At 37.9% G+C, this 22053-nt stretch overlaps 1 protein-coding gene across 4 annotated transcripts in view; it reads right to left on the bottom strand.

Annotated features, from left to right (window-relative positions):
• Positions 1 to 648: 648 nt before the first annotated feature.
• Positions 649 to 22053, bottom strand: part of LOC109403696 (cartilage oligomeric matrix protein) — a 120001-nt gene continuing 98596 nt past the window's right edge. For all 4 annotated transcript variants that reach the window (XM_062851737.1, XM_062851739.1, XM_062851738.1 and 1 more), the window contains 6 exons: positions 18571 to 18790; positions 18220 to 18507; positions 17926 to 18160; positions 1475 to 1703; positions 908 to 1416; positions 649 to 835 (listed from right to left, as the gene is read on the bottom strand). In XM_062851737.1, the coding sequence (XP_062707721.1) occupies positions 759 to 835; positions 908 to 1416; positions 1475 to 1703; positions 17926 to 18160; positions 18220 to 18507; positions 18571 to 18790 (1558 nt within the window). In that variant the 3' untranslated portion in view covers positions 649 to 758. The remainder of the gene's footprint in view (positions 836 to 907; positions 1417 to 1474; positions 1704 to 17925; positions 18161 to 18219; positions 18508 to 18570; positions 18791 to 22053) is intronic.

Here is a 22053-nt window from a genome sequence, read left to right as displayed (position 1 = left end):
CTGAGTGCAAATTACCAAGAAATTAAATGCAATTATATCAATGATTTCATATAATTTAAATGTATACTTCATCTCTGATGGTTAATAAAGGCTTGTAAGTTACATATGTGAGGAAAAGTTTCAAATAATCTTGACTGTTGTTTATTTGTGACCTGTTGGACTTTAAGCTTAATTATTTCGGAATAATGTTTTTGGCGCTTAGTTCGGTTTAGCAGAACCCCGGCCAATTGAGCCATTACTTGTATGTGTGCAAACAATCTGTTATTTACCTTACATGTGAGACTTGCCACAACAAGTTAAGCAAAAAGTGGACCTGAATTATAAAACATGAAAAGGTTTTATCTGTCGCATATTTTTATTTCTTCCAAATGAGGATCAACAATCGCTGGGAAATCTAAGAATTCTGAAGAGCTTAAGTCTAGCGTTTTGTATGGAGATTTGATTTTTTTTGCGCACCGTCCCGAAAGAGATATAGAATATAGAATACTCTATACAAAAGAATGTCATCTATGAAAAGTAATCAACTTCCCCTTGGAATAAGGTATTACGTTTTTTGGCCCCTATGAAACCACATTCATAATCCTATCGAAGTATATAACCATTTTCTTAACAAATGGCAATTTCTCCCATAAGAAGCAAACACGAATCTTCCTACAGATTAATAAGCTTTTATTTACGACATAGTTTTTATCTTATTTGTTTATCCTAAATATTTATTGAAAATTTAGTTTACGATCGTCAATGAATTCATTATCCTATCACGTTTTGTAGTCAATTTGAACTTCTTTCTGGAGACGTGGGGGCAGTTCTCTATAAATTGCCTCAGGAACATTGTCTAGAAAAAAAAAAATAAAAAAAAAATGTAGCAATGATATTCAAAAGTTTCCCAAGTATTCTCAAATCTTACCATTACACCTATATACCAAATCAGACCAAATGATCATTTCTTGCGAGAAGCAAAACACGCCCAGGCGCCCTCCTTTTAAGGTCGAATCATAGATGTTGCCCGAGTCAGCTACCATTTTTTCACCATCAAACACTCGTAGACGAATCAAACCTATTTTTGGACGATGAAGCAATAACCAACGATAAGCAGTGCGTTCCTTCCAGCCAACGTTTCGTGGATCCTTCCAGAGTAGTTTTACTTGATCCTTAGTATCACCAGTGTGCCACAAACTGTTTCGTAACATTTGTCCGGGGCCGGTATTGCTATCTATCAGTTTCAGTTGGATTCCTGGTTCAGCCGACGCACGGAAAGGTGTTGCTTGCCAATAGGTTTGTATATTTTTCTTCCACATAACAGCGTAGAACTTATGGTTATCTTGATAACTGAATATGAATCCAACATAATCATCATCTATTTCCGTATCAATGAAAAATGTGCCTTCAAAATCAACTCCGCCAAATGCATCATATCTAAAAATAAGCACCGGACTTTAAATTTGGCTAATCTTGGGTTATAGTGTAAACTTACCCCACCGCTAATCCAGGGTCACTATTCTGAGTTTGCACAATTTCAGCTCCTTTATTATAGATTACCCAGTTGGGATCAATTTGTGAATCACCCTCCGGATCCAACACGACGGTCTGATACGTTCTGAAGTCAGTTGAAAAGATTTTGGAATTATTGGGACAGTTGTCCAAATAATTTGGAATTTTGTCCAAATCGAAGTCTTCCTCGCAGATATCGCCAACGCCATCATCTGAAGATATTTTATAATGGTTGATAAGCTGGATTTTTTTTTATAATTTGTGTGTAAATGGTCAGGTTGAGTAAGGATATCATATCTGAATTTTAAACGATTACTTTTCAATACATTAAAGTATAATCACCATCAGTTTTGTCTATTTTGGCCGTACACACATCTTGAGATAGTGCACCTTCGTGGCCGTGCGGTTAGCGGCGTCAGTCGTTTAGGCATTTCGTAAGCCTTGGAGTGCGGGTTCCATTTCCGCTCCAGTCGGGGAAAACTTTTCGTCAAACGGAAAATTCTCCTTTGGTCTGTTATGCGTATTGTCCGTTGCCTCGTGTTAGCAATGTTTCGAGATTTGTTGATTTTTTTCGGTGAAAAAAGACTTTCCAAATCGTTTTGGCATAACGTTTCGGCCTACTTCATTCAGCCATCATCAGATACAAAACGTTTGTTCTCCACCACTGTGGCCTATCGTGTTAGCAATGTTCAGTCTGTGCAGCCTCTGGCTGAAGATGGTGAAGTGTCTTTTTTAAATCGGCATACATGTTTTTTACTATTAGATATTATTTTATGCAAAATTTTTTTATTATACAACTCATATGAGTTGCATAATGGTGATTATGCAGCCCAAATGAATTGTATGATGAACATTATGCAACTCTTTTTCATTATGCAACTCATTTCAATTGCACAATGAATCAGTACGGAAAAGTAGGCCATTATAATACTGAAACGAGTTACATAAAATAAAAATTATGGTACTGTTGCATAATAGTTGTAACGAGTAACGAGTAGTAGTATGTAACGAGTTGCAAAAATTTGATTTTTTCAGCACGAGTTATACATTTATCCAGCGAGGCTTGTCGAGTTGGATAAAAACGAAGAGTGCTGAAGCACTCAAGCAACTTTTTGCAACGAGTTTCATACAAAATTTTATGCCATGATTTTTTCATTATGCAACTCATTTGAGTTGCATAATGTGCATAATGTAACTCGAACGAGTTGCATGATAAACAAAATGCAACTATTTCTTATTCCGCAACTCATTTCAACTGCATAATAAACCGGTACGGAAAAGAAGGCCATTATGATACTGAAACGAATTGTATTAAATATAAATTATGATACTGAATTGCATAAAATATTTTTGGGATTACGTTGCATAATATGACTAACTTTTCACACGCGAGAACAACATTAATTTACCCTGTTTTTCGATACTCAAATAAGTATGCCGAAAAGTACCACTTTTCGGCACTTTTGTTCATATAAACTTTTGTCAAGCTTCTGTGAAATGCTCGGGTTTTCGAAGGGAACATTACACCGGAGATTCCTCTGTTACTTTTGCGTCCATTGAGCATCAGAAGAAACTTTTCTTGTTAACCTACTCCCGGAAATCTGGATTGTTTTTTCGAAGGTTCGTATTTCCAACGGCTGCCCGAAAATTTCTGGCAACCAACTGTTGTACAGCAGGGTGTCCCAAAATTGCACATGGTCAAAAATCTTGGGGCTCACCCTGCAAATGATAGCTAAGGGTGTTAGCAACTTATATATTTCATACAATTTTTTTACCCGTACAAAAATTGCCAATGCTTACCATTTTTATATTTTTTACAGGTTGATCTAAATTTAAACTACTTGTGAAAACTAATTAACGACATGTAAAAATTATTTGCATGAAATATATTACGAAAAATGGCCATTTTTTAAAAATCTCGCCGGGGCGACCTCTAAGCGTTATTTATAGTTGCCGTTATACAAAAGTTTGTTTCTAGCACCCTTAGCTGTCATTTGCAGGGTGAGTCCGCAAATAAATACCTTTTGCAATACGGCTGTACATCAAGAAATGATCCAATTCAATGAGAATTTTTATTTCCGTCGTTGGGGGTGAGAATGGGTCAAAAAAGGATGCTCAAAGATTGTTTGTTAAATAACAAATGCAATTGAAGTCAGAATAACTTTTTATTTGGTATGTATACTCTTCTATGTGGTTATGATAGTTTAGCAAGAAAGTTTCATATTAAATGAATTGCTTACTAAACTACAAATGATTGAAAATTGACCCAATCTCACCCCTTAGAGGGGGTGAGAATGGGTCAAAGTATTCAAAATCGCCTATTCAAAAATATAAGTTAATTTTATTGATCATATCTAGTAAAGCTACTTGAAATACGATGTAATCATTACGAATTAAGACTTAGGTAATTTTAAAAGATGGTAAATCCGCCTTTTTTTTCCTCCCCTGTTGGGGAATTTAAGCCACTGCGTCCAATAAGCTGAACTTTTGTGGCATGTCCCGTTTTGATATTCGCATCTAGCCAGCTAATTACCATGTGTCAAGTAATCAGCTTCTGCCACGACGCGTCGTCTCCCATTCAGGTGCAATGGAATTAATAAACCCCAAGACCTTCCCAGGTTCTGCAGACCAGATCTCACTGGGTTGCAAGCAACCACTATTTAGAAATCTTTGCCTGCGCATGTATAAAGCACCACAACTGCAAAGCAGATGTTCCGAGGTTTCACGTTCCGTATTACAGAAACGACAGATATCACTCTGAATTTGGCCAATATTTTTCAAGTGATACCTGCTCGGACAGTGTCCAGTTACTAGGCCAGTGTATGTACATAGAGCTCTCTTGTTGAGCTCTAAGAGCTTTTTGGTTTTATAAGCATTTGGTGTTATAAATCGTTTTGACTGATTGCAATTTTTGACGTCCATCCAATTGGATATCACCCTCTGCTCAGCCCAGCGTTTCAGGTCCATTTTAATTGTACAGTTTGATATACCACAGAATGGTTCTGGGCCAGCAAACTGTAAATTGGAACCACTTTTAGCAAGCTCGTCTGCCATTTCATTCCCTTCAATGCCGCAGTGACCTGGAACCCAGTATAAGTTTACTGAGTCCCCTTGGCACAGCCTGCGCAGTGAAAGAATGCATTCCCAGACAAGCTTTGAAGTACATTTGTAAGCGCACAATGCTTTTAGTGCAGCTTGACTATCTGAGAAAATACAAATATTTGCATATCTGTATTTTCGCTCAAGGCAGATATTTGCGCATTTCAAAATAGCAAGAACCTCTGCTTGAAACACCGTAGGTTAGTGTCCCATCGCCACTGATGTTTGTATTCCAGGGCCGTAGATTCCTGCTCCCGTTTTTATTCCAACTTTTGAACCATCTGTATAGAATTTGATTGATCCTTGACGAACAGTGGGACCTCCGACTTCCCAATCTGCACGAGTTGTTTCGTGCAACTTGTAAGGAACATCATGGTTCTCCACAGGTTTCATCCAGTCTTTAATCATTTTCATTACTGGCCTATTTTGGAAGTATTGTGAAATGCTCAGGTGACCTACAAGATCACCTGGCATTAAACTTTTCAAATCCGCCTAAAAGGGCTAATACATCCGAAAAAATGGTTGAAATTTGATAAAATAACGTTTGCATGTTGTATCGCCATTTTTAGCCACCATAATCATCCTCATTTAAAGTTTCAACCTCCATGAGAGGAGGGGGGATTGCAATGAGGGAGGGGCGCATTGAAAGATTGATTAAAAAATATATTTTTAGTATACTGCATAAGACATGTTTAACCAAACCCTCCGTTATAAACTCTTACGTACATGATCTTTGGCCTCTATATAGCCAAAGCAAATCACTCCATCTCAAGATAGAGGGTCTATCAAATATTATGTTACACAACATTTCACATTATTAGAACCTCTCCCGCAATAACATTTAAAAATATTTTTGAATATTTTTTTTTTTTTTTGAGCCCTAGCAAAACGATAGATTTATTCTTCTTTCTTCAGTATTTTCTATGTATTTTATGAATGATCCTTATATGACACTATTTTCGAAAAAAAAAGTGCTTTTATGAAGATACGGTAACATGGCACCACTCTAACGTCAAATGGGGACTGGAAAACTAGTTAAATTTTTAGATAAGTTTATGTGCACTCGATAATTTGCTTGACCCAATCTCACCCCCATTCTTAATATTTAGACATAGGGTCGAAAGTATTGACTTTTAAAATAAAAAGAGCAACGACAGCCCGTTTTTTTCATTGCATCAACCAGGTAATACCTACAGCTAACCACTTATAAGAAAATTTATGGTAAGGTACTTGTGTTAAACATTCCGAAGGAGAAATTTTTTCAGAGTGATTTACTAGTAGCTTCATCATATAAGTTTAGCCACAAATTTAACAAAAAACGATTATTGCCAAACATTTTAATCTGCATCATGACGTGTAAAAACATCTCCTCTTTGAAATAATATAAAGTTTCAATATAAATTAGCGATAGTTGATAAGCTATTTCAAATTTTATATTTCTCCGTTTTGACCCAATCTCACCCCCCAGACCCATTGTCACCCCCATCGACGGTACTGCAAAAAAATGTTGTTTGCAACTCGTTGCAAAACTCGATTTTTTCAGCACCCGTCAAATTTATCCAACGAGGCTTGCCGACTCGTGCTGAAAAAATCATCATTTTGCAACTTGTTGCATAAATAACTATTACAGATCTGTCACACACAGTGCTGCCAAATGCCAAGAATTTTAAGTGACAATTGAATATTGCTTATATAACATATCTAAGTTGGACTACCGTATGGTGGTGTAGCCTAATGATTGCATTTTGTAGTTGGGAAGGAATAATCAGTATTATTTTCTTCTTAAATCGACGTTTTCAAAAACTGCCTAGTCAATAAAAATTCGGTAACTGAATACCTAATTGCTTTTGACATGCAACATTTCTAGCTACTGTATCCCAACTGGCAATGATAGCTGAATAACAGCTTATTCAGCCAAAATTTAAAAAAAAATAAGCGTAAAAGCAGTCTGTTCATCTATTGTTCAGCAATAATGCTTGTAAGGTAGCGGCTTTTACACTCCCGTGCAAAAGCTTGGAGTCACCCCCTCAAAACATGGAAATGTTTTTCGATCTTATCTCAGTCATCTTTTATATAACCTACTCGTTTATTCTATCGAAAGTTAAAGGGTTAGATTTGATTCGTAAACACTTATCACAAATTTCATATGAAATTTTTAGTATGAAAAGTTTACCTAAACTTACATGACTTAAGGGGTAAAGTCTTCGGTATACCAATCCGTGTGGTCAATTTATGATATGTAATGAAACTCAACATATATATATATATATATATATATATATATATATATATATATGTGAAAAAGATGGATAAATTATTAGTGAAATTCCGAAAAAATCCACAGCTTAGGTGAGATTTGAACTCACGACCCTTATTCGCTAGACAAGTGCATTTCCAACTAAGCTACCGAGTCAATTAATGACAAGGCATTTTAGTTGTCATAAGGTAATTCAAATCTCAACGATCATGTTTCATCCTTCCCTTAACTTGCACCGCAAATATATCCATCTCTTATGATCATATGCATATGAAGAGCGAGAGCAATTTATTTTTAGTATTAAACCTGTTGCCTATCTTACAGGCGTCTCTTCTCCATCCACTTGATGAGGAAGAACGAATGAAACCTGGAAGGCCATCAAATTTGACGTTTGCACTCTTTCATTTACGACAGATTACTACAGAAGAGGTAGAAGCTCGAAATGACTTAAGGGCAAGGTTGTTAACCGATAAATTATCGACAGTTAACTCAACGCAAACTCGATAACGATAAAGGTTGCTCGATAATCTCTCGATAACGATAACCAAACGATGAATCAACGCGAAGATCAACGTACCTTCGGTAAGTTTGCGATAAATCTAGTTACCCTAGTGACGGCATCAACAACGGTTCAGATCGCGAAGAAAATTTTCTGGAGACGTTATCGAGTCGATAATTTCAACAGTTAACTGTATCGCCGATGACGAATCCGTTTGAAGACGTTATCGTTATCGACGATAAACGATAACAGACGTTAACTTTATCGGCGATAACGATAATTTATCGATTAACAACCTTGCTTAAGGGTAAAGTCTTCGGTATACCAATCCGAGTGGTCAATTTATGATATTTAATGAAACTCAACATATATTTATGTGAAAAAGATGGATAAATCTATAAATGCAGTGGCATATGTGGGACCGCGCATAACTTGCGAACAGACTAAGTTTGGTTCTGTTAGTTTTCACCCAAGGAAGGTTTATGAGGCAAAAAACATGGGAAAATTGAAAATTTTTGAAAATCGGGTTTTCATACATTTTGAACGGTATCAGGTATCAGAAGGCCGGCTCCAGAGGCACGTTATCCTCCATTTGGGACATTTGTGCCATCGCCAAAATAACAGCCTATTTCATCATCTACCTGAGGGAAAAGGAAGGAAAAATATTTGGATGCGAATAGGGACAGGTAGGGAAATAGGAAAAATACCCTGAAAGAGGGTACTAACGCACAAGCGTACCACAATGGGTTCAAACAGCGCCCTGAAAAGGGCACTGTAATAACGCATAAAGCGAAAGAGAGCCTATAGCTCTTTACCACAGCGGGTTAAGAACAACAGAATATCCTGAAGATTCAAGTTCCTGAAGTCAGTTTGACTTAATAAGTGTTTACCGAATTATCGGAAACGCAGTTGCGCGAAAACTGGTTAGTTACATATCAAATGATACGAAGTTCCATAATCGGATTCACAGCTATCACAGGCAAATGAATCAGCTTGCTGAATATTCGCCATGTGATAGCTGAGTCGGCAGTGGCCAGTCAATGCTTTGACCAGCATGCTGCAATTCTGCTTAGACAGATTAGTAAAATACTTCGCCACCCGTAGAGGCTGAGCCCTATACAATTTGGTTTGACGACATGACTCCAAACTATTCTAATATTGTCTGTGTTGAGTGACAGCCCAGGTGTGAATGTGAAGCTTAATCCAACACTTTGATATAGGAATAGCTGGCTCAGGGCCAATGAAGTCATGTGATGCTCCAGAGCGAGCTAACTCATCAGCCAATTCATTTCCAGCGATGGAAGACTGACCAGGTACCCATACAAGGTGAACAGCGTTTGCTGAATTCAGCTCCTCGAGCACGTTGTCAAAGGCACCCTCGATATCTAAGAAAACACCCAAACAAGATTGCTTTTGAGCGCATGCTTTCTCGATATCGTAAACAATCTTGTGTAAAAGAGTCACAGTGGACTTACCAGATTGGTACGCATGTTGGTTCACATGAAGAGGCACGTTGGCCAGATGAACATCACTGATGTGATGATCCACAATGCGTTCTAAGCATTTCAGAAGAAAAGAGGTCAAACAGATAGGTCGTCTGAAACTCTTTGCTTCTGCATACGACGCACGACCCACTTTCGGAATAAACTTTACAGTAATATCCCGCCAGGATTTGGGAATATTCCCTGTAGCAAAACTGCAAACAAGTAGTTTTTTCAAAAGATGTTTGAAATAATCAAATCCCTTCTGAAGCAAAGCTATTAAGAGCCCACTCAATCGATTCTATAGTTACAATACTCCGAGCCGAAGCTAAAGAATCATCACTACAAGAAAAGACATCAGGTTCATCCGAAGATGTAATATCCACACATCCAGGAAAGTGTGTGCTGAATAAGCATTCCAGAACTTCCTCATCAGAGGAAGTCAGATCGCCATTTGGCAAACGAAGTTCGTTCACCCGGAAACCCTTAGATTTCGCAAGGAATTGGTTTAACCGACTGACTTCACTCAAGCTGGAAACATTTGTACAAAGGTTTTTTCAACCAGATCGTTCAACAGACCGGAGAGCTTTCCTGTAGGCCTTGCGAGCCGACCTGAAAGCCTCCGAACCAGCCGAACGTCGTCTGTTCCAACTCTTTCTACATTTTTTCCTGAGTTTCGCCAGATCAGAGTTCCACCAAGGGGTTCCTCTTGTGATCTTCACAGACCGTAGAGGGCATGTTTCTTCAAAAGCTTGCATGATGAAGGTCGCTGTAGTATCAACGGCATCATCTAAATCACTTGGAGTGTCAATGGATGATGAGTATCCATGAAATTTGGCCGCAACCAAATCAGTAAAATGATCCCAGTTTGTTTGCCGAGGATTCCTGAAACGCAATGTTTGCGAAGTAACATTTGAATAATCAAAAAAGATATAGCGATGGTCAGATAAAGATTCTTCATGCCAATTGGTCAGCTCGTGACTCATTCTACTCAAGCAAACGTTATATCTTACACTCACTCTCTAGCAGATACCATGAAGAAAGGGCGGTTGCCTATGTTAAGTAATGCAAGATCTGTACTACTTAAGTACTCCATCAAACTGGAGCCTCTCAAGTCTCAACTGGAGCCTCAATGTCTGAGCTACCCCAGATGATATGGTGGGCATTAGCATCACTGCCAACAATTAGCGGAAGGCCTTTTGAAGTACAGTATGCGATGACTTGTTTGGAAGCATCCGTAGGGGATGGTTCATCATGCGGTAAATACACCGTGCAATAGACGTATATTCTGTTGAGGTTTCCAACAGATACATCAATTGTGATAGCACATACATCTCTGGTGGTTAGTTCAGAGATGAGTGTAGCAACTATTGCATTGTTGACAAGCACACAGGCTCGAGGCATGATACGCGAGTTTGCCATTTCATGTTTACTGAAAGTGGCAAACATCGGGATCACAAGGTTTCCTAGATAGAAATTTTCCTTACGAAAGTAAGGTTCTTGTACCAAGGCCAATTGGGGTGTACCATTTTACATAAGTCTGCAAAGATTGATCGTTGCTGTTCTTTTATGCTGAAGATTGATCTGAGCTATCCTAACCGTAGCCACTACCCAAACTAGGTAAGATTCAACTCTTTGCAACAACAGCACAACAAAGAACAGCAACAATAAAACCAAATCGGTATCGATTGGAAAACGCCAAAGGCGAGGATACACAGAATACACTGTGTAAACCGCATAATGCGAAATCATATAGGTGAAAATTTTAACTAATTGACAACATCTTCATAATCCCGCCCTTATTTAGCCTCAAGTGAGACTAAGGGGCCATTCATGAATTACGTAAGGGTTTATGGGGGGTGGGGGATTCTCATACAAAAAATCTTACAAGGGTGGGGAGGGGGTGTCGGAAAATCACAAAAATTTCCTTACTTAATTAATGGACAGTCCCTAAAGAAGGGCAGCTGATTGTCTCGGAGAAACACAAGGTCCACTGCACCATTGCTCCGGTTAGCGCAGTAAGGGCTACATACTGTGGAGGGCGCCCTGGTACTCCACAGGCTCCGTTAGCGGTTAGGTTTTTATTAGACCCCCCTAGCCATTCATTCCTTGGCACGGTAAGCATAAAGCCGCATCACACCATGAATTAGGGGTCACCTGTTGGTGGATTATTACCACCGGAACAGGCGGTCCGTAGTGTTATTCTTAGCCAATTGAGACAATCTCTACCGACACTACACAGCTATCTAGGTTGATCGAGAAAAGAAGTTAATATTGATGATCAACTTCATACGGACTCGAACAGCCGTGAAAATTGGGGAAAGGAAAATGAAAAGTTGGAAATGGGAAAATTGAAAGTTTTTGAAAATGGGGTTTTTATACATTTTGAACGGGAACTTGGGCTTGACTAGGGACCTGAAACTGTCAAAAAACACAGTAGGCAAAACAAAGTTTGCCGGGGACAGCTAGTTATTAGTGAAATTCCGAAAAAATCCACAGCTCAGGTGTGATTTGAACTCACGACCCTTATTCGCTAGACAAGTGCTTTTCCAACTATGCTACCGAGCCAATTAATGACACGGCATTTTAGTTGTCATAAGGTAATTCAAATCTCAACGATCATCCCGAGCAGAAGAAAAAAAAAACAAGAGAATAACATATCAAGGTATTTATCTTTAATACTACCATACCTTGATATGCCCTTCATTAGGTGGTAATTAGAGACAAAATAACAAAAACGAATACCAAAATTTTGTATAAATACCACCTGGAAAATAACAAGTATTGTTATTTCAATAATGAATGCATACCTGACATTTCAAGTGCTGTATTTGTTATCCCAAAGTTATTGAATAACAAACTAATTTCTTATTATTAACCGTTATGTGTCCGACAAATGTTTTGCTTTTTTCTACACCGTGTATTTTAAATGGGTGCTGGGTACCCGGTTACCCTGTCGGCCACATAATGGTTAAATGTTTCATTTGTTCGATGACTTCATGTTGTAATAGCAAATCTTGTTCTTCGGTTATTTTCACTGCTAAACCAACAAATACTACATGAATACCAAACTCTGCTCAAATACCTCAACCTGTTATTGTGATGTTCTCATAACATTTCGTATAATAACGCAGCAATAACAATTTTAGGTATTAGAGCACATGTTGCTCTTCGTATGGTATTTGTAAGGTATGCCCTTCTGCTCGGGATGTTTCATCCTTCCCTTAACTTGCACCGCAAATTGATGGCGTTTCAGGTTTCATTCGTTCTTCCTCATCAAGTGGATGGAGAAGAGACGCCTGTAAGATAGGCAACAGGTTCAATACTAAAAATAAATTGCTCTCACTCTTCATATGCATATGATCATAAGAGATGGATATCAATGAGAGTCTAATAGAGGTGGGGAAGACGATACTTCGTGTGCGTGAGATCCGTGTCTGGTGCAAAACATGTCACTACTACAAGCAAAGCGAGCTCCCATAAGAACGCGTGTCAAGTAGTGACGTCACTATTTGTGTTTACATTTTTCTTTGCTTACTAATACATAGCCATCTCTTCTCCTTCCCCACCTGTAATTACTCTTATTGGATGGATATATTTGCGGTGCAAGTTAAGGGAAGGATGAAACATGATCGTTGAGATTGGAATTACCTTATGACAACTAAAATGCCGTGTCATTAATTGGCTTGGTAGCTTAGTTGGAAAAGCACTTGTCAAGCGAATAAGGGTCGTGAGTTCAAATCTCACCTGAGCTGTGGATTTTTTCGGAATTTCACTAATAAATTATCCATCTTTTTCACATATACAGGGTGTTAGGTTCATGAGTGCAAACTTTTTAAAGGGTGATAGAGGACCATAAATGGTGTAAAAAATTGTTCTACGCATATGGTCAAATCTCAACCGTTACGTAGTTATTGGACTCCCCATGTTTTTGACTCTTATTACCTTAACTGGCTATAACTTTAAAATGGTTTAACTTATCGCAGTTTTTTTACCCTTATTCGAAAGATTATTGAATTTTCTATCAAATGGCATCTTTGAACCGATTGGTTTAGCTAAATAACTAAGTTTTCTAGGGCAAAATAGCTAAAAATAGTGTATTTTTATTTGTTTATGTCCATTATCTTTAAAACATGCGTAATAAATTAAAATTCTTTCTTTGGGAAAGTTGTGGCCCCTGTTCCACTCTACAATTTGTTCTTAGACGCCAAACTTCTAACTCTTATCGTTTTCTTGCAATTTTGATTTAAATGTGCAGCACAGTGCGCAAAAAAGTGCTAACCATGACGATTGCAAATTTCTGATCTGAAATGCGACGTTTAAATCGAAATTGCAAGAAAACGATAAGAGATAGAAGTTTGATGTCAAAGAACGAACTGTAGAGTGAAACAAGGATCACAACTTTCCCAAAGAAAGAATTTTAAATTATTACGCATTTCTCAAAGATAATTGACAAAAACAAATTAAAACACACAACTTTTAGGCTATTCGATCTAGAAAACTTAGTTATTTAACTAAACCAATCGGTTCAAAGATGCCATTTGATAGAAAATTCAATAATCTTTCGAATAAGGGTTAAAAAAGTGCGATAAGTTTGACCATTTTAAAGTTATAACCAGTTAAGGCAATAAGAGTCAAAAACATGGGGAGTTCAATAACTACGTAACGGTTGAGATTTGACCATATGCGTAGAACAATTTTTTTCACCATTTATGGTCCTCTATCACCCTTTAAAAAGTTTGCACTCAGGAACCTAACACCCTGTATATATGTTGAGTTTCATTAACCCTAAAAGGGATACCTTCATGGCCTCAGTTTCGTCACCTCGCTAAGTGTGTTCCATCAAAGACGAGCTCTGAAAGGCGCCTGGGGTCCAATGGACCCCAGGTATCCCTTTTAGGGTTAAATATCTAAACTTACATGTTTTTCCTAAATCAGTACGAAAAATAATTTTCCGTGTAATTCAAAATTGGTACGACTAAATTTTCAAATGAAAGTTTCATTAGAACCTTATTTCTATCCTCTTTGTGAGCCATTCACTAGATTTTAGCGGAAAAATTCATAACATAATTTAAATTGTTGAATTATGTTTACAAGTCACCGTGCAAAAGTTTGGGGTCACCCCTTAGCATCCTGCATCGTGCAGAAGTTTGGGTCACCTTCCAAATGAGATCTGAGTCGGATTTTTATTCAAATCGTCATTTTTTTGGTACAACTTCAATTCCTTCTTTGATAGTTGAAAGGCAAGACACATTAATTGTTATGAATTGTTATAAACTAAGTTCTAGAATAAGGTAAGGTAGAAAATGGTATATGAAATCCATACTAAATCAGCTAAGTTCGTGAAATAAAGTACGAAAGAGGATGGAAGTGACATGGAATAGACTGATTCGTGAATTCTACCCTATATAACTGTAAGTTTTTTAACCACAAATATACAATTACCCCAAAATCCATAACAACGAATGTCATTTCTCAGAATGTACTTTTATATTCGGGATTTTGGGTTTTGGTGCAAAGCAAAGGGATAATTTTTTGATAAAAATGCCGTTTAAATTAATATATGTAACATTCCTTAAACTTCCAGTTCAACAATGACAATCTTTTTGATTTTTTGAATTCATGAATCACAATATTTATTTTAACTTTGAGAAGGATTTGGATTTATCAAGTGGCAGTCAGAACAAATCACTGTGCTCCAATCCAATAAGCAATCAAACAAAAATACAGAATGTGTAAACAACCACATAATCTGTTTGATTGACTTATCACATATTTCTTCTTCAATTCTACATACGATTGTTATTGGATGTACTAGTGAGTAGCTCTGAAAATTCTACCCCAAAATCCCAAATAACAAAATCCCGAATGATGATGATGAACCTGGGCTTGTTAGGGGAATATCTGTAAGTAAAAAGAAAATCGTGCAATGTACTGTTCCTTTGAATTCCACTAAGAATTTGCATCCTTTGACAGATACTTATTTCGACCTCAACTGTAAGGTCATCTTCAGTGTCTTGTAGTCGAGTCAAGTACAAGACACTGAAGACGACCTCACAGTTGAGGTCGAAATAAGTACAGGGGATACTCAAAATAACTGGGACAGGCAAAATTTTCATTTTTCAAAAAATGTTCAACTAGTTGTAACTTTTCAAAAAGGGCATCAACCATTCTCCAATTTTTACTGTAAGTTCGTCAACTAGTAGTGGTCCAAGTTAGGGAAAGATCGGGCTATTCTACACGAAGTTAGAAAGATTCTAGAAAAAGGTATAATTATCCGATAGCCAACTTTGAGGTGTTATATCTCCGGATTCAACAAACCGAATGCAATGAAATTTGGATCAATTATGACTTATATTATGAGCTATTAAAAACTTTTGACTTAACTTGAAATTATTTACACGAAAGAAAATTATAACGATTTGATTATTTTCCTAATATAACACCAATTTATCCAAAACATCATCATCGTTTCAAAATTCGAAATAGTAATTATAGTTCATTTAAATTTCCTTTAATTGACTTGAATATATTTATGTGAAGGAAAGCAACCAAACGGCCGACATTGAATTGAAAAAGTAATGGGATAAATATGAAAAATAGATAAATTAATAAAAAAACAGAATAAATGAAATCGTTATAACTTTTTTTCTTATTCATAATTTCAAATTAAGTCAAATGTTTTTAAAAGTTTATTATATTAGTCATGAACGATCAAAATTTCATTGCATTCGGTTTGTTTAATCCGGAGATATAACAGCTCATACGGATTCCCGGATAAACTGATACGGTTGATCAAGGCGACGATGGATCGAGTGATGTGCGTAGTTCGAGTATCAGGGACACTCTCGAGTCCCTTCGAATCTCGCAGAGGGTTACGGCAAGGTGATGGTCTTTCGTGCTTGCTGTTCAACATTGCTTTGGAGGGTGTAATAAGAAGAGCGGGGATAAACACGAGTGGGACGATTTTCACGAAGTCCGTTCAGCTGCTTGGTTTCGCCGATGATATTGATATTATTGCTCGTAAATTTGAGACGATGGCGGAAACATACATCCGACTAAAGAGTGAAGCCAGGCGAATCGGATTAGTCATTAATGTGTCGAAAACAAAGTACATGATGGCAAAGGGCTCCAGGGAGGAATCACCGCGCCCGCCACCCCGAATTCATATCGACGGTGATGAAATCGAGGCGGTTGAAGAATTCGTGTACTTGGGCTCACTGGTGACCGCCGACAACGACACCAGCAGAGAAATTCAGAGGCGCATTGTGGCAGGAAATCGTTCTTACTTTGGACTCCGCAGAACTCTACGATCGAATAAAGTTCGCCGTAACACGAAGTTAACCATCTACAAAACGCTGATTAGACCGGTCGTCCTCTATGGGCACGAAACATGGACCCTACGTGCAGAGGACCAACGCGCCCTTGGAGTTTTCGAACGAAAGGTGTTGCGTACCATCTACGGCGGAGTGCAGATGGAAGACGGGACTTGGAGAAGGCGAATGAACCACGAGCTGCATCAGCTGCTGAGAGAACCAACCATCGTCCATACCGCGAAACTCGGGAGGCTACGGTGGGCGGGTCACGTCATCAGGATGTCGGATAGCAACCCGACTAAAATGGTTCTCGAGAGTCATCCGACCGGTACAAGAAGACGTGGAGCGCAGCGAGCTAGGTGGGTCGACCAAGTGGAGGACGATCTGCGGACCCTACGCAGAGTGCGGAACTGGAGACAAACAGCCATGGACCGAGTGGAATGGAGGCGGCTACTATGTACAGCAGAGGCCACCCCGGCCTTAGCCTGACCGGTAAGGTAAGGTAACAGCTCATATTTGGCTATCGGATAATTATACCTTTTTTCTAGAATCTTTCAAACTTCGTGTAGAATTGTCCGATCTTTTTCAAATTTGGACCACTGGTACACAACTAGTTGATGAACTTACAGTAAAAATTTGAAAATATTTGATGCCCATTATCGAAAAGTTACAGCTAGTTGAACATTTTTTGAAAAATGAAAATTTTGCCTGCCTCAGTTATTTTGGTTATCCCCTGAATCTGTCAAAGTATGCAAATTCTTAGTGGAATTCAAAGGAACAGTATTTAACATGATTTTCTTTTTACTTAAAATCCCGAAAGTCACTCCAGGAGCACTCCATTACACCAAAACTCAAAATCCCGATTTGTATAACAATTTTTTATTCGGAGAAATTACATCCGTTGTTATAGATGTTGGGGCAATGGTATATTTGTGGTTAAAACACTTACAGTTTTATAGGGAAGAATTCACGAATAAGTCATTTTTATCTAACTTCCATCCTCTTTCGCTTAGTATGGTTATATACCATTTTCTACTTAGTTTATGAACATTCTACAACAATTTTTGTGTCTTGCCTTTCAACTATCAAAGAAGGAATGGAAGTTGTACGCAAAAATGACGATTTGAAAAAAAATCCGACTCATTTGGAAGGTGACCCCAAACTTTTGCACGGTGACTTGTAAACATAATTCGATAATTTAAATTATCTTACGATTTTTTTCGCTAAAATCTAATAAATGGGTCCTAAAGTTAGTCTAGTGGTTAAGGCTATGGATCGCCAATCCGGAGACGGCGGGTTTGATTCCCGTTCCAGTCGGGAAAATTTTCTCGACTCCCTGGGCATAGTGTATCATTGTACTTGCCTCACAATTTACAAATTCATGCAATGGCAGGCAAAGAATGCCCTTCAATTAATAACTGTGGAAGTACCTACTCAAAGAACACTAAGTTGAAGCGAGGCAGGCCAAGTCCCAGTGGGGACATAGAGCCATAAAGAAGAAGAAGAAGAAGAAGGGTCTTAAAGAGAATATAAATAGGGTTCTAATGCAACTTTCATTTGAAAATTTGATTAACCCAATTTTGAATTACACGGAAAACAACTTTTCGTACAGATTTAGGAAAAACAATTTGTGATAAGTACCTACGAATCAAATCTAACACTTTATCTTTCGATAGAGTCTAAGAACAAGTGAATTGAATGAAAGATGACCGAAAAACTTTTCCATGTTTTTGAGGGGGTGACCCCAAACTTTTGCACGGGAGTGTACGTGCATGTACGTACTGTTTGCATCCATCTGATCTGGGTTGTAGACAATTGGACAATTATCTTCGGCATTAGGAATTCCGTCGTTATCTGCATCTGGATCGCATAAATCACCTCTTCCGTCACCATCAGTATCCAGTTGATCTGAGTTGGCTAGCTTAGGACAATTATCCCTACTGTCTTGTATACCGTCTCGATCTCTATCGATATCGCTGTCACAAGCATCACCTATCAAATCGTTATCAGAATCCATCTATGAAGTAAAAATTCAATTTTGCAAAATATAATGATTTGAACAGAATTTGAAAATACCTGGTTAACATTTGAAACCGCGGGACAGTTGTCACAAACATCACCTATTCCATCTCCGTCGCTATCTAACTGGTTGGAGTTTGCTTTTTTCGGACAGTTATCCCGCTCATTTAAGATTCCATCGTTATCGATATCTGGATCGCAAGCGTCACCTATTCCATCTCCATCTACATCGTGCTGGTCGATATTGGCAATAGTCGGACAATTGTCACAAGCATCACCCTGTTTGTCTCCTCCATCTTTATCAGTATCCAATTGATCCGGGTTATGTACCAATGGACAGTTGTCCTATAAAATAGAAATGAACTGTATCTAGTTATTACAATGATAAGTAGGAAAACAAAATCATACTGGGCTGTTCATCACGCCATCGTTATCGGCATCTTGATCGCAGGCATCTCCGATACCATCCTTGTCGGCATCTTCTTGGCCAGAGTTTGGAACATACACACAGTTATCTTGACGACATCTACTGTCCGCACATCCAAGGTCAAAATCTGCCCATCCATCTAGATCTCTATCCGGGCCGCAGTGAAATCCATCTCCTGCCCAACCGACTTTACATTTGCATCTAGTGAAATACACGGAAAGAGATTTTTGTATGTTCTAAATAGATTGTTTAAAGTTCGAAAAACCATTGAGAAAAAGTAGGTACCGTAAAGTGGGGTATCATTGATCAGTGGGTTAAGATTGACCGGCTTGACCCACCGCATAGTATGTTCAAACAAGCATTTTTCGTTAAATTAGTTTTTATTCACGAATGGTATTTTGTAATTTGTTATTGTTTAGCTACTAAGGGGATTAGGGGCATAAAGGACACCCTAAGCAAATGAGTATGATAGGCCTGTATAACAGACAAAAACTTAACATATTATTAGTTGGCTTACAACTTTAACATGTTTCCTACGTATTTCAATCATTTACAGCTGGTAGAATATCATCATTGTGAAGAAATAATGAATTGAAAACCGTGTTTTTTTGGGGCTGGCAGGAAAGGTATGGGGCGAAATGGACACCCATCGGGGGATAATGGACACCCCTGCATATTTCATGCTGCATCTTTGGGAATATCGACCAGTTAAGTAATTTGCCATCGGAGATCAATACCACATATATAATACTCCATCTTAGACGAGTTTACATGACTTCAACGTTGATGAAATAAATTATAGCCTAAAATAATCGGATTGAATATTTTCAAACTCTCTATAACGCCTAACAGTATGCAACGCACGTACATCCATTCATAATTGCCAGTGTTCATTTCGCCCCGAATAGACCACAACATTGAAATTGCTATTTTCAGTGTGTTCTGATCAAAAATATAATACTTCATCCATTATTATCTCATAATTCATTCATCCATACTTCATCTACATGTAGATAAGCTAACAATTCACTTGTTTGTATGGTGGACACACTCTATCATTCGTAATACCTTATTTGCTGCTGCTTCGAAATTATAAGAAATCCACCATATGTAAAACATACTTCAATTTCAATGATATTTTGGTTATTTTGAAGGAATATAAATGGTACTTTTGAAAAATAGAACAATGACTTGTTCCTTTACACTTTTGCATTGAAAGTCTTACATAAAAGTCAACGGTTTCGGCAAAAACAGGGGTGTCCATTCGCCTCGGGTGTCCATTATGCCCCTAATCCCCCAAAATAATATACAATCCATGGATATTGAGTTTCATAACAATATAAATAAACCGATTTTTTCTTATCGTTTTGTAACGCAATGAAATACAATATTAAACATTCATGCTTAGCATAAATACTAGATACGATTTTAGGTTAGAAATCACTGTATGTATTAACTCAATATGGTATCCCAGAATTAAATCTGATAAACGAAACTTGTATGAAAGCGCTCCTTTACAATGAAATATGTACACTGTTGAAAATGCTTTGACATCCATGTGCACAACAGAACATGTGCTCGATGAACAAATTGAGATTTGAATTATGAAAAGAAAACCACGTACTCCGGTGAGACTCGTACTCATGACTGCCAATTCGCTAGACGAGCGCTTCTATTCCGAAGGAGGTTTTTGTTGTGAAAAGAAGATAACCATGTGCGACCGTGGAATCGAGTTCAGTTCTAGGCCTGCTGGCGACGGTGATAGTTGAGTGACTCCGTAGCTTGAAGGAATAGAAACGCCCGTCTAGCGAATTGGGAGTCGTGAGTTCGAGTCTCACCGGAGTACGTGGATTTCTTTTCATAATTCAAATCTCAATTTGATCATCGAGCACATGTTCTGTTGTGCACATGGATGTCAAAGCATTTTTAACAGTGTAATTTCCCACATGGCTTGGTCAGCCAAAGCAAAAATCAAGAAATTGACAAATGAAATTTGGGATTTATCAGGAGTATGGGGATTAGGGGCATAATGGACACCCGGGGCGAAATGGGCACTCCTGTTTTTGGCGAAACCGTTGACTTTTATGTTAACCTTTCAATGCATAAGTGTAAAGGAACAAGTCATTGTTATATTTTTCAAAAGTAACATTTATGTTCTTCCAAAACAACCAAAATATCATTGAAATTGAAATATGTTTTTCATATGGTTAAATTCTTATAATTTCGAAGCAGCAGCAATTAAGGTATTACGAGCGTTAAGGTGTGTCCACCACAAAAACAAGTTAATTGTAACCCTATCTGCATGTATACGCTGACTTAGCAATGGATGAAGTATTCTATTTTTGTTCAGAATTTACTCAAAATAGCATGTTGTAGTCGATTCGGGGCGACATGAACACTGGCAATTACGAATGGATGTACGAGAATTGCATACTGTTAGGCGTTTTAGAGAGTTTGGAAAAAATCAATCCGAATATTTTAGCCTAAAGTTTATTTAATTAACTTTATTGTTACGCAAACTCGTTTAAGATGGAGTATTATATCTGTAATATTGACATCCGTTGACAAATTCCTTAACTTGTCTAGGCCTAGGCCTAGAACTGAACTCGATTCCACGGTCGCACATGGTTATCTTCTTTTCACAATCAAAAACCTCCTTCGGAAAAGAAGCGCTCGTCTAGCGAATTGGCGGTCATGAGTTCGAGTCTCACCGGAGTACGTGGTTTTCTTTTCATAATTCAAATCTCAATTTGTTCATCGAGCACATGTTCTGTTGTGCACATGGATGTCAAAGCATTTTCAACAGAGTACATATTTCATTGAAAAGGAGCGCTTTCATACAAGTTTCGTTTATCAGATTCAATTCTGGGATACCATATTGAGTTAATACATACCGTCAAACGGGGTTACTTGCAACAGCGGTGTAACTTGCAACACGATGACATACACTAAATGTAAAGTATTTTCTAATAATAATGAAAACTAGTATGCCCTACTATTTCGGTTATACGGTTATACGTTTCCCAACATAGCATGCGAGTCATTTTATTCCCACACGCAGCCAGTTCTTGTAAATCCGAGATTTATTTTTAGTGCACCGAAATCGGATTAAAATAGGATAAGGACGCTTAAGAAAATCGAGGATAATACGAGATTGGCGTCTAATACGCTGTGCAGCTTACCGCCATTAGTTCAACAGGTTAAAAAAAACATGACGAAGCCAACAAAACAGCCGAAAATACGTAAGTTTTCCTATTTATATAAGTTATTTATATAAGTTGGATGTGGAATCCGTGTTATATTTTACATCATGTACGTACAACCTGGGAGGGAGAAACCGACACGAAAAATGTGTGTGTCAAGGCAAGCCGATATTTCGCTGTCATGAGCTGTCAAAGCTGTCAAATGCAAGCCCATTTCAGTTTTCTTCACATAGAAACATAAGAGAAACACAACAATTTGCA

This window comes from Aedes albopictus, chromosome 2, assembly GCF_035046485.1.
Source record: "Aedes albopictus strain Foshan chromosome 2, AalbF5, whole genome shotgun sequence".
Taxonomy (NCBI): domain Eukaryota; kingdom Metazoa; phylum Arthropoda; class Insecta; order Diptera; family Culicidae; genus Aedes; species Aedes albopictus.
Note: the sequence above shows the minus strand (reverse complement) of the source record. Positions and strands in the feature narration are given on the sequence as shown.